Consider the following 14,077-nt stretch of genomic DNA (forward strand, 5'->3'; position numbering starts at 1 on the left):
CCAGCTGGCCTGTGCGCATGCATGCACCAGAAACTGGAAAATCATCTTCCTGGTGTGCGTATGTGCACGGGGCAGCTGCTCTTCTGGTTTCCGGCACGTGCAGACTTCGGTTTTGGCACTGAGTGCCGAAAAGGTTTGCCAACAGTGATATAGGTACTACAGTAGCAGTAAATAATATTCATTCAGCACCATTGAAACTTTAAACAGTTGCTGAACAAATGCTTGCTAAATGAGACAACAGTTGGAAAATCTGTTAGAACAATTTTGCAAGATATAGTTAAGTGAAAGAGAAGCACATCTCCTGAAAAAGTGAATGGGAGCATCATCCAAATGACGAAAAGGCACAGCTGGTTGGGTTAACATACAAGGCTCAAGCTAAATCACAGTTTTAATCCAGAATAGTTAGGTTCCCATTCAGTGCCCTGCTGTGACTTCTGGGATTAAAACAATTTTTGAAAGATTAGAGTGCTATGCTCTAATCAACTTCTTCTAAAGGAATTAATCTACACAAAGCTTCAGATCTAGATTCTTTTTTATAGTAAAGATACCATTACACCGTAATTTATTTGTCCTGTGATTTGCAAGATGAGTGTATTACTTCATCTAATAGCTTAGCCGGCTAATAACAACATAAAGTTTGTATTTTGGAAGTTATCTGGAATAAAGAGATAGGTGGAGGCAAAGGTGAACGAGATGTAATAAGAGTTCATTTGTTTAGACTGATTTATCTTATATAATTAACTTGCAAGATTGGTTTTTCTCGCCATGTACATGTATTCATCAGAACTAGAGTGTGTTGTTTCTCAGTGCCATATAATATATGTGTGTATATGCTTATTTATTTAGTGATGTTTATGTAGTGTATATTGGAGGTAGTGATCCTTTGAGAGCTGTAGGCCACAAAATTTCATTTCAATATATGCCATTTAGTGTACATTCAAAGTGACAATAAAGTTATTCTAAGTCTAAGTCTAATTTACTTAATGTACAGAAGGTAGATCCAGCATCTGTGAAGGGAATGGTACCAGAAGGCGCCTGACTGTGAAATTGAGAAAACTTATATTATTAAAATTTGAAAGGTGAAAATACAGGTCATCACGGTTATGATTGCAGATGATTTCTTTTTTAAGATTATTTTCAGGAGAATGGATTGATGATTTATTTATTTATCTTTGGTCAGTAAAAACAGAACATGTTTGGAAGCTGAAGGTGAATCTTCAGGAAAAAAAGGGGTGAAAGAACAGCGTTCAAAAACCATGTTTTATGAATCTCCAGTATGGCAGAGAAAGGAGTGTTAGATGCTCCATCCAGCCAAGAAACGTGTGAGTCAGGATAGTCTCAACATTTATGAAAAGAAGTACATGTATGTAGGTCCGTACATGTAACACATCTCTTTTGGGTTTCAAACCAATAACTGTCTGTTTGCAAGGCGAAGAGTGATGGTCATTATGTTACTACAGCATCGACTCAACTGAAGACTCAATTCCTGTCTTTGTGAAGTAGACAAAACAAGACATCTGGCGTCCCGGGGTGAGGTCCAACCTTCCTGACCTTCTGCAAAGCCTAAAAATCTGGTTCTGCCAGTGGGCTTGGGGCTCTGAAGAAGGAACTTCATGTTGGAGGTGTTTGATAGATTAATATCAACTACCACCCCCTCCATGCTCATCCTATCCCCCCTCCCCATATTTTAACTATTGTATTTTGTATTCTTACACTTTTGTAGCATTCTATTTATGTACCATGTTTTCCTGAAAATAAGACAGGGTCTTATTTTCTTTTGAACCCCCCCCCCATAAGTGTTTGGCCTTATTTTGGGGGAAGTCTTATTATTTTTGAGGTTCAGGAGGCAGCGAGTGTGGTCACCTTATGGCTGCTGCTGTGTTGCAATATTTTTGGGGAGGGTTTATTTTTGGGGGAGGACTTATTTTTCTGCAGGCGCTCAAAAGCCTGATTGGGCTTATTATCTGGGAAGGTCTTGTTTTTGGGGAAATAGGCCAGTTTTTTTTTTTTAATATTATAAGCCATCCAGCACTATCCTGTGGTAAGAACAGTGGCCAATAAATTTGATAAGTAAAATAAACAAATCAACCAGTGAACTGCTGAGGTTAGCTGTAACAAGTTGATAAACACTAACTGAAACAGGCAGGAATGCTAAAGGCACTTTTGAAGTTGATTAATAAAAAAAATGTGCTGATGTGTTTTTTTTTTTTTTTTTTATGATGATGAGTGTGAGATTAATAGAGGGTGACATCCATTTTTGGTGTTGCTTGCCCATTCTAGAGACAGCATAACTTAGCAGTGGACAAGCCCTAAAAAGAATGTTGGTCAATTGTAACATATATTTTTTATTTTATTTTTAAATGAAAAATGCAAACAAACTTGCAAAGGGATATTAAATCTGCATGAAGTGAATTAGGTCACTTTTCAGAACTATGTTTTAGTTCTCCCTTAATTATACTGCTGGTACCCAGGAGCACATCAAATATATATCTAGATATACATCCAAATGAAGATCCATCAATCTGTCAATGTTTCAGTCTCTGGAAACAAGGTTTTGGCAATTGTTGCAATTTCTGTATAAAAATGGAGTTGCTATCTTGAAGCTAGCAAAAGAACTGACAACTCTTATCTATTTCTTACATCCACCATATTAATGTCTATGCATATATTTAACAAATTGCTTATATTTAAGTCTCTGTATTGACAATGGTATTTTGATGTAGCTTCCTGATAAGCTGTGGAACATAGTGTTGGGCACTGGCTTGCTGAATGCCCATAGAAATATGGAACTTAATGAATTTTATGCTTAAAGTATGTATTATTACATTGTTGAGACACTATACTTGCTTTCACCCCATGTACTCTAGCACAGAATGAAGCTAAACAAATATTTTAAGTTAAAATGTGAGAAGAAAGGACAGCTAGCTCTCTCAATGCAATATTGGGAACTAATCAGAGGTGGGTTTCTACCGGTTCGCACTGGTTCCGGCAAACCGGTAGTGATAATTTGGTCTGGGTTGCAGAACCGGCAGCAAGCCGGACTGGCCATGCCCCTGAACCGGTTCACTGGTCCCTGCATGTTTTTTATTAGCTTTTTATGGTCTTTGCACATGCGCAGAACAATTTACAGTGAACTGTGCATGCACAAGCAGCGCACGTCTGGTGTGCGTGCGAAGCGAACCAGTACCAATGCCGGCAGGAACTCGCCCCTGGAACTAATGAAAGCTCCATGTGTGGAAAAATAAATTAACATGTTCACTACATTGCACTCAAGCATAATGAAAACAAAAAACAAAGGTTCTAATATTATATGAAGCAAGATCATAGGACACAGCTTCCTAAAACATTTGATAACTGTTTCAGAAAAGAGAAATGCAGTGAATTCAAGAGAAATCTGAAGAAGCTTTTTGTCTGTTTTATCTGGATTTCTTCAAATTACTTCTTTGGTTATTACAATTCTGCTCTTATGAAAGCACTGAATGCTTGGGATAAAAAAGATGCACCTCCTTTGTGTGCAAAATGGAACTGCTGGGGAAATAAGATCAACCTTAAGAGAACAGTTGTGTGTGTATATACACCATGTGTTAGGAATGAGAAACAAATGTGTTCTTATCACACCAAAAATAGGATAGTTTGGAAATTGCATCAGTGAATCCTGGTCCTGAATATCTTTCCTTAGGTCCCTCCACTTTTAGTGTCAATTTGACAGTTCCCTCTCCTATTATTTTAATATATGCAATGTATATGAAGATACCATCAACAGGAACAGTTATAAAGGCTTGACTGTTTCTCCACATGTCATCAAAGAAGAATTTTGAACTATCTCTGCAACCTCTGTACAGAAGACATTGTAAAGATTGTTTTGTGAGGCCATTATAGCATATGATGTTTCCAACTCATTAATTTCAGTGCAAACATACTGCAAGGATCAGGCTCACTTCGATTCAATCTCTAAATCAATTTCAAACACATACAGACAGGAAGGAAATGGAAAACAAAAACTGCATAGGATCATAGCTTTCCCAGACCCGGATATATTAAATCCACAGAGCAGAAACATGCACTATTTTTTTTATGCTGAATCAATGTTTCCTTGAATCTTTGGAAGAGAAAAATAGTAAAAGATGGATTTCCATCGTAAGAAAGTCTCTGACCAACTGCTTGACTACCATACTGTTTTCTTAAGAAAAAAAGGGGGGAGGGGGAGGGAAATATGATGCTAAGTATTCCCAGAGGTCTATTATGAAAAAAACCCCATATATATTACTTTGGTTCTTTTATCAACTTTGTGGAAAACTTCATTTCCAGTTACAAACCAGTAAGGAAACTGGAATAGCAACATGGAGAGAAGTCATTAGCTATGAAAGCTCACTAAAGTGAGTTCGGGAGACTTGCTATCATGCTCAGCCCAACCAACAACCTATAGTTGAGGCTGTGAGGATACATCTGGTAAAAGTGTCCTCTACATTTCCTTGACCTTCTGAAGGAAAGGTGGATTAACTATTACAAACATTATGGTGTGATAGATTCAAAGTTACAGCAATGAATAAGGTCTGTTGAGAACTATTCTGTGTAGATGGAAAAAAGGACTTCAGTCTAACCATAAACCATGATTATTCTGCTAAGAGGAGAGATAGAAAGCAGGAGAGTATGTAACCCCTGTTACAGGGTTGGGTTGCTGCCAGCATTACTTCTGGTTCGGCGTGCAAAATATTTTGCACACACATGTGAGTGAAGCAAACACGCACACCAAATGTGCACTCTGCACACATGCGCATTTGCATCTAAAAATGTCTGTCCATGCACAAAACATTAGAAAAGAGAAAAATACATTTCTGCAAAGAAAATTGTTCTGTGCATGCACAGAACCAAAAATCAAGATGGCAGCGCCGTAGGAGAACCAGTTTGGGGGCGTAGCAGGACTGGGTCACTGCCGGTTCCAGTGACCCGGGTGGCCAAGTTACTACCTATTTGGCCGAACAAGGGTTGAATCAGTAGGAACCCACCTCTGCCCTGCTCCTTTGGATCAGGTCACCTGTCTCTCTATTATACATCTCAAGGAAGACAATACCTGTCACTAGTGATGACACGGTCTAATGACAGTACCAAAAGATACCAAAGATCAGGTAAGCAGGGACAGGTCTACAACTTGTAACTGTTGCTGTGACTACCTTAAACAAAGGTTTGCTGCTGGCTTGAATGTCCAGAAATGGCCTCCAAGAACACGGTAACCGCGATAAGACTCTTAATGTACACTTTTTGAGAGAGAGAGAAAAAATGGTGCATTGAATTATCTCTTGGCAGACAAAAATAAACCCCCAAGATGCAGCTCTAGTAAAATAAACAAGCCTTAGTTACTGTAATTGCTGCCTTGGTTGCCAGGATTTTAAGAGGCACTACCCAGGAGGCATTGGCATGGCAATGTTTAATTATGGCACCTCCCACGTAGAGTGAAGCAAGTGTCTATCTTGTTCCTGATTAACGTTTTGCCCCATACAAAATACTTTTCTGGGGGAAAAAACAAAGGGGAAAATAGGGGATAGGCCAAGGAGTATGTCACTTATTCTACTAGGCTGCAGCCATTCTTTCATCAATTGATATCCACTCAGCCAGCACAGGAAAGTTCCTTCCTTGCCTTCTCTGCAATCAATCATAATAATCCTTTGGGGGGTAAGCTTGTGGGGCAGCAGAAGATAAAGGAGAGGACTATCTTCACAGTCTATAGAAAGGAGCAGAAACTATACCAGTTTCTTGGTGCCTCCGTATCGGCATTATTATGTAAATTGACTCAAACTTAGACCCTTGATTTCATCTTTCCACCTGTCCTTCCATTCCCCCTTTGTCTATGCAGTCTAATTCAGAAGTTGATAAAATAAGGGATTGCTTAGGACAGTGATAGTGAACCTTTTTGGCACTGATTGCCAAAACCAGAACACATGTGCATATATGCGCATGTGCACACTCCACAGCATCAGAAACCCGAAGACCCGTTGGCTTATGCGCATGCCAGCCAGCTGGTCTCCAGGTTTATGGCACGTGCATGTGCTGGCCAGCTGCTCTTTGCATATGCCGGAGCATCATAAACCCAAAGACCAGCTGGCCGGCATGCACATGGCTATTTTGGGGGCATTTTCTGGTGCTCTGGCTCCTGTGAAAACCAGCTGGTGATGGCACACATGCCCACAGAGCGGGCTCTGTGTGCCATCTCTGGTACTCATATCATAGGTTTGCTATCATGGGCTTAGGATAATGCACGAGATCTCATTGTCACAGCCAACTCCCTCCCAATAACATTTCTAGAGATTTTATTTTTCCTCCTCCTCTTCCAGTTAAAGTATGTATGCACAAATAAACAATAAACCCAGAAAACTCTTATTTAGCAAAAAGAGAACGGTTTATATTTAGCGGTGTCACTGCTGGAATTGCTGTTCTCAGGTTTTTGTTTTAGCACACAATGAACTGTGTATTTAAATGCATGTGTCTGTATGTATATTTTGTTATATCGACTATAGGTCAATTTTGCTACAAATTTGTTTCTCTGTACTGCACGGTTGTTGCTTGGAAGAATGATCTAGAACAGCATCATGGGCTATGCTTTAGGAATCATAGTTAATCTCCTAAAATCAAGCTTTCGTTAAATAAGTTTACAAATGAGAAATGATTTGAGACTGCCTAATGATTAACAAATAGATTATTTAGTATATTTTAATTTATAATTTGTAAAATAAATATTTTTAAAAATAGTGTCAATTATGTATTCTTAACAAATTTAAAAAAAAGGAAAAGAAAAGAAAAGGATTATAAAGCTGTTTTTGTAAATTCTGCTTAGTATTTCACACTTAGTCCAGGGTTATACCTGGGGGGGGGGGGTTCATGCGTAGGGTAGGGTGCATGGACAGGGGGCGCTCGCATTGCATTTTGGGGTTTCACATGCACGCTTTCATGCACACACACTTTGGGCACTCAGCACCAAAAAGATTAGCCATCACTGTCCTGGGGCAACCTTGTATAATAGATTCTTCCATAGTCAGGTATATGAACTATTGAAGAAATAGTTAATAGATTGTCAACTGCTACAGAAATACTGCTGCATATCAAGTATGTTCCAAATTTGCATTTTGAATTTTTAAGTAAAATTAAGTAATTTCGAATTTCAATTGTCCTGTTGTCTATAAAGATTCTCAATCATCCAGGTCATGGTTGTCCCAAAGCTGCTTTTCCAAAAGGCAGCTGGACTTTTTTGGCTTTTCCCTTGAAAATGTTTTGCTTCTCATTCAAGAATTCAGAACTGAAGAAGCTTCTTGGATGAGAAGCGAAACATTTTCAAGAAAAAAACCCCAAGAAAATCCAGTTGTCCTCTGAAAAAACACTTCTGGGACAATTGTCCTGTTATTTTTAATCCTATGTGGAGATAGCCATTTTAAACTTCATCGGTATATTTTTAGGGCAATTTATAACGTTTTTTGTTTCCTTGGTCTTCTGATTAACTGTGAAAGTTTAGTGGGTCCCTGAATCCTTAAAACTTGGACAAAAACTATAGGCCAGCTTGTCTCTATGTAGTTTTGGTAAAGATAAAGTTTCCCCTCACACATATGTGCTAGTCATTCCCGACTCTAAAGTGTGGTGCTCATCTCCATTTCAAAGCCAAAGAGCCAGCACTGTCTGAAGACGTCTCCGTGGTCATGTGGCCGGCATGGCTAAATGCCGAAGGCACACAGAATGCTGTTACCTTCCCACCAAAGGAGGTCCCTATTTTTACATGCGTTTGAACTGCTAGGTTGGCAGAAGCTGAGACAAGTAATGGGAGCTCACTGTTTTACGCGGCACTAGGGATTTGAACTGCCAAACTGCCGATCTTTCTGATCAACAAGCTCAACGTCCTAGCTACTGAGCCACTGTGTCCCTCTGTAGTTCTGGTACTGAAGGTAAATTTCTGCAATCCTCTAGGATTCTTACATGCTTCTGACATTTGGGGGAGTTATTTGCAAATCTTTATTTTGCAGATAAATATTTTCAGTATCATAGCCATAAGATAAGGCCTACCCTAAGAACAAAATTAAGCAAAAGGGGGGGGGGGGGAAAGCAAGAGTTGGCAAACTTCAGGTCATTCCTATAAACAAGAGCTTCAATTAAGGTATAATCCCAGCTTCTCAGCAGGGTGACCCAGCAACAACGAACTAACCCCAAGCAACAATTTAAATCCCATCAGCTGTGACAATGTGTCTTTCATTTCTCTCTTGCAGAACTATGGTGTTTCTCTTGACTGGCATGAATTAATCTCGTTGGTCTCCTCAATGTCCTGGTGAAGCGAAAGTGCCTCGCAGCTGGAACACAACCCACAAAGCCACAGGCAGCCTGATTTACCCAAACAGATCTCTAGTTGTTCCCAATGAAAGAAGCACATCCCTCTCAACCTGAAGAACTAGCGTACACAATCAGTAACATTTTGAACATAAATATGCTTGCACATGGCCATTATTTGAGATTACATATTTCACTAATATAAATTTAAGACTGTTTAATCACTTTCTAATGTATCTCTTCAACATAGTGGCAAATGTTACAGTTCAGGGGTGGGATTCAGCCAGTTTCGGAAAACCAGTCGCTCCAATGATCAGTATGAGAGCAAACCAGTTCACCCCAACAATCAGGTGGGCCCACCCACTCGCCCCTGCACTATACTGTCCTAGATTTACTTTGTTTGAAGACCAGCTGATAGGTACAACAGAGCGGATTGCCACGCCTCAGCTGTTTTACTCACCGGGACTGCAGGAGAAGGTAACTTCTTGAGCTGTTTTCAAATAGACTGCATGCGTGCAGCAAATTGGTTGTTACACCAGTTGAATCCATATATACAGTATATAGCCATATATATATATATATATATATATATATATACACACATACATACATACATACATACACACACACACATACATACACATACATACATATATATATATACACACATACATACATACATACATACATACATACATACATATATATATATATAACACATGGATATATAAAGGGAGACTAGAATAGATCTATTTCAAGCTATTTGCTCTTATCAACTAGCCATACCCTTACTGGGATTTGAACGTGGGCTGTTTTTACATGTTAGACAGTTATATTAACCTCTAAGCCACAAGCTTTCCTCCCTTATTAGCTGAGCCAAAAGAGTTTTTAAGTGTTTTGTCAAAGCACCTGGTATGCCCAAATATGGGAGCATATTTGGACATACCGGGTGCTTTGACAAAATACTATATACATACATACATACATACATACATACATACATACATACATACATACATACATACATACTCATAGATTTTCATGTGTGTAGGTATGCTGGTCTTGTTGTATTCGGGTCTTTTCCTGTGTAAGATTGAGATTGTCTTGGCAACATTTTTACTCATACAAAGCTTTTTACTCACACAAACATGAAGCCCAAAACACCAGCCTGAAGATGGCGAGAGGGACCTTGCCTAAACGTTGCCAAGACAATCTCAATCTTACACAGGAAAAGACCCGAATACAACAAGACCAGCATATATAGATATATGGATTATATATATATATATATATTTCATACATACACAACATAACCACAAACAAATAAATAGGCAAAAATTAAGAAATGTGGGAGTGGGAAGTCTGCAGAGTGATAGAGTCATAACATAGAAGGGGCTTTTTAGTGATTCAGTTAGCCCTTTACACATGAAGAATGAGAAAAATGAGGAAATTTCAGGTGTATAGAAGATCTATTGCAGTAACATTTGAAAATCATTAGTCTTTACTTACCACATTGCTGCATGTTCGATATCTAATATTCCGTCCTTCACAGCTCCTACAGCCACAAAAAAGGGGGGAAAACACATATCACATACTGACCGGCAGAATGTTCTCAGTTGCTCAAGTAAAGGTCATGGTTAAATGATAGTACAGTCATTTTTCAAAAAATGGAAAAGGCTGTTGCATTCAAAGGAGAGAACTTTGGTTCATTGAAGGCTGCATTCCTTTAGGTTACCTGTATTTCATTATCATTATCACTATAGCTGTGGTTAGAATGCAGAGGTTAGAATGCAGTACTGCAGACTACTTCTGCTGACTGCCGATTGCCAGCAGTTTTGGCAGTTCGAATCTCACCAGGCTCAAGGCTGACTCAGCCTTCCATCCTTCCAAAGTGGGTAATATGAAAAATCCAGATTGTTGGGGGCAATATGCTGAGTCTGTAAGCCACTTAGAGAGGGCTGTAAAGCACTGTGAAGCACCATATAAGTCTAAGTGCTATTTGCTATTTTTTAAAATCAATATTAAAATTTAAAATCCATAACACTGCTGGGTATAACATTGTATATTTACTTGTTACTTACATTTCTTTAAGTTTCAGTTTCCTGATGACAATTTCGCAAGTTAGGCTAGAACTTTTTCTATCTTAGTACAGGTTGAACCAGGGGTGGGTTGGTGCCAAGGTTACTGACGGCTCGGTGCACACGCAATTTTGATGGACTGCATTTTTATAAAGTAGATACAGTAGTATGGCAGAGAAGTACAGCTATCAGAAAGGAGAAAGAGGTGGATGATATCCAAACCCTGAGAATGAAGCATTTTATAAGTACCACCAGTCCCTTGAATTGCATACAGAGGCTCACTGGTAACCATTGCTGCTCAGGAAGCATTGACCTTACATAATTGTACCAAGGTTCACCGTAGTTATTCGTGCTATGACCAGTGGTGGGTTTCAAATTTTTTTAGAACCTCTTCTGTAGGCTTGCTTTGTGGGAGTGGCTTGCGGCCATGTGACTGGGTAGGAGTGGCTTGCCAGCCATATGACCGAGTGGGAGTGGCTTGGCAGTTATGTGACTAGGTGGGCGTGGCCAACTTGTAAAATGTGAAACTCACTTAACAACGCTCTTGCTTAGCAATCAAAATGTTGGCTTAGAAATTCTGGCATTTGAAGCACACAAATCTTAAAGCTGTCAAGTTACAAGACCCTTGCATCCCCAACCTTTTAGAAAAAAACAACTCCAGGGGTGTTCAAACTTGACAGCTTTAAGACTTGTGGACTTCAACTCTCAGAATTCCTCCTCTCGCTCTTCATCTTGATGATGTGTGGATGGGTGGAGGGAGGGAGCTGGAACCGGTTCTAAACAGCACTGTAGATTTGTGGAACCTGTTCTATAGAAGAAGTTAGAACTGGCAGGAATCTGCCCCTGGCTATGACATTCTGGATCAGCTTCAGCTTCCAAGCAGTCTTTAAGGGCAACTCAATATATATAGTGCATTGTTCCACATTAATCTAGGAGAGAGGTAAGTAAGGCATGAGTGACTTAGTTATTGTAGTGATACAAACTATTATAATTTTCATACTCTAATTGCCTTCTTTACACACAGGAATCAAGCAGAAAGTAATTATGCTGAATAACAAGCATAAAATACTTTTCAGTGTCTTCAAAATGGGCAATAATTAAAAAAAAAGAACCCAAGTCATATGAACATATATATAAAGTGATCTTATTTCTCTCATCCCGCTGGGGTAATCTGGACAACAAAGATTGTATCATTTCAATTACTATAGACTCACAACCCTAAATTTGGGCCTTCATCTGCTGTGAACTGTATCTATTATGTGGGAGTAGGAGTTGAAGCAAAATACTCATCTGATCTTTCCCCTCATGTTTTAGTCATCATCTTGCTTTGCTGCAGACTTTAACTTAAGTATTGTGCGAATGAATTTTATTGCTTCGGGTACTTCCACACCATCAACATTCTCTTACATTGCAGTTGGAAATTCACCTGAGATTGTCTACGTTTTTACTGATTTTGAAATACAGAAAAAATACAAGGGAACATGTCAGCCAACACTCATGCTCTTTCCCTCCACTGTCCAACAGAAAGAAGCAAAGAACATTATCCAGTTTCCCAGCCAACGTCTGAGAGTTTCCACTAGTTATGGCTAAACAACAACAACAAATCCTTACTATGCGCAGCACACAAAAAGGAATTAAAACAAATCATTATCACCACTACTCCATGTTTTTCAATACTTTTGGTTGCTTGCAAAAATATCTCAAAGGTTGCTTTGAATGGCAACTATATAAATTAAGTGTGTGTGTGTGTGTGTGTGTGTGTGTGTGTGTGTGTGTGTGTGTGTGAATAAAACCACTGAAATCCAACAAGGTCCAAAGATAACTGGTCATCATTCCTTAGCTAAATTAAGGATGCCAAAAAGTGCTGTGAAAATAATAGAATGATAAGTTAGCCATCTTACAACTGTGCACTTTTCCTTAAAGTACCATGTTTCCCCGAAAATACAACATGTCCTGAAACTAAAAAAAAAAAAAAAAAAAGTCACATTTTTCGGGTGGGCAAAAATATAAGCCCTCACCCTGAAAATAAGCCCCCTGGACAACCCTCCTACAATGAGGCAGAGCACCGCTCACCGACCTAGCAGCATCCCGAAGGTGCCAAGCCGTGGGAGCCGTGAGTGGTGGTGGAAGAAAGGCACTCACATTGCTTGGCACATCGGGATACCGCTAGGTTGGGGTGTGGCATTCTGCTTGGCTGGAGGGGGGAGTTGCTGGGTGGCTGCTCCCTTGTGAGCGGGCTCCCGAAGAGCCTGGCACAGCCTCAGGGGCAAAGCAGCCATGAGGAGACCATGCTCACAAGCAGCCACCCAGCAAACCCGTGCTCCAGCCAGGCAGAGCACCATTCACTGACCTAGGGAGTATCCCTAAGGCGCCAAGCCACATGGTGCTCTGCCCGCCCCCCAGCTCTCGCGGCTTGGCACATTTGGGATACCCCCTAGGTCAGTGCATGGAGCTCTAACTGGCTGGAGAGGGGGGTTGGGCAAGTGCCTGCTCCACTTCCACCTCTCATGCCTCCCAGCCTCACCATGCCCTGGGCCAGCTGTCCTTGCAGCTGCTGCCGAGCTCTGAGCAAAATTTATTCTCCGGCTTCCAAACTCCAGAACTTGGCTTCCGATTCTTCCAGCAGGGGCCACTCTAGGATTGTTTTCTATGGTTATGGGCAGGCTGCCGGACAAAGTCTTCTGGAGGATACAGAGGGAGGGAGGGTGGGAGGGAGAGAGAGACAGAGACAGAGGGCGAGAGCGCAATAATGGTCAAGTTGAGTCTAGGAGTTGAATAAGGCAAGAATTTCTAACAATAGGGAAAATAGACCACAGGATCATGATAATTCAACATAAATAAATTTTGTAGCACTTGCAAGAAATGAGGAAAAGAGATAAAATAGTAAGTCAACACAGCTTCCTGACTTGATAATCAGGTCCTGATATGATCTTGAATTAATACACATTAATATGTGTGGACCTTTTTTAACTTGACCATGTATATAGTCATACATACATACATATACACACATACATACATATACTGCATTTTATATGATATGTGCACCTTTCCCCCAATCAACGCTAATCCAGAAAGGTTGGGGAATATTTGAGTTGGAATGCTGGCTGCCAACAGGTACACAAATGGTTCTGCCAAATTTTTAAAAGTCAGACTGATGTTCTTCTTTGGTAAAAAATAAGTTTATATGTTGTACGTCCTGCACAGCCTTGGGTAAAGCCCCTAGAGACACATTCAAAATTTGTTACTCAATTGTTTGTGATTGGCCAAACACTTAAAATTCAATAAGGGCAATTTGAAAACATACAAAAAAACTCCTGATATTTTAAAAGACCCTACTGAAAATAAAACTGGAGACTGTTTTGATTTAGGTCTTAATCTTTAAGATCAGAAAAATAGGCAAGGAATAGATTAAACTTCTTCCACTGGTAACTTTTTTAAAAAAGCAACCATATTTTATGAATATTTTTCCTGTAGCAGTAACAAAATAAACAACCAGCTGGAACAATGCCAGAAGCAGTCACTGCACTCAGCAAACTGTCTAGGAAAATCAAAACACAAAATCATAACCTTTGAGCTGCCAGAGGCACACATCTGGGAAGTAGTAAGGGATAATGATCCGAAATGAGAGCAAGACAAGAAGTAATAAAGCAGGAGACTAAAAACTATTAGAAATTAATACTTCTAGCATAAATAAC

At 39.7% G+C, this 14,077-nt stretch overlaps 1 protein-coding gene across 1 annotated transcript in view; it reads right to left on the minus strand.

The window, feature by feature from the left end:
- Nucleotides 1-14,077, minus strand: part of ADAMTSL1 (ADAMTS like 1) — a 542,768-nt gene that overhangs the window by 213,864 nt on the left and 314,827 nt on the right. Inside the window, 1 exon segment of the mRNA XM_032212442.1 lies at nucleotides 9,811-9,856. Within this exon segment, the coding sequence (XP_032068333.1) occupies nucleotides 9,811-9,856 (46 nt within the window).

This window comes from Thamnophis elegans, chromosome 3 (assembly GCF_009769535.1).
Source record: "Thamnophis elegans isolate rThaEle1 chromosome 3, rThaEle1.pri, whole genome shotgun sequence".
Lineage (NCBI taxonomy): Eukaryota > Metazoa > Chordata > Lepidosauria > Squamata > Colubridae > Thamnophis > Thamnophis elegans.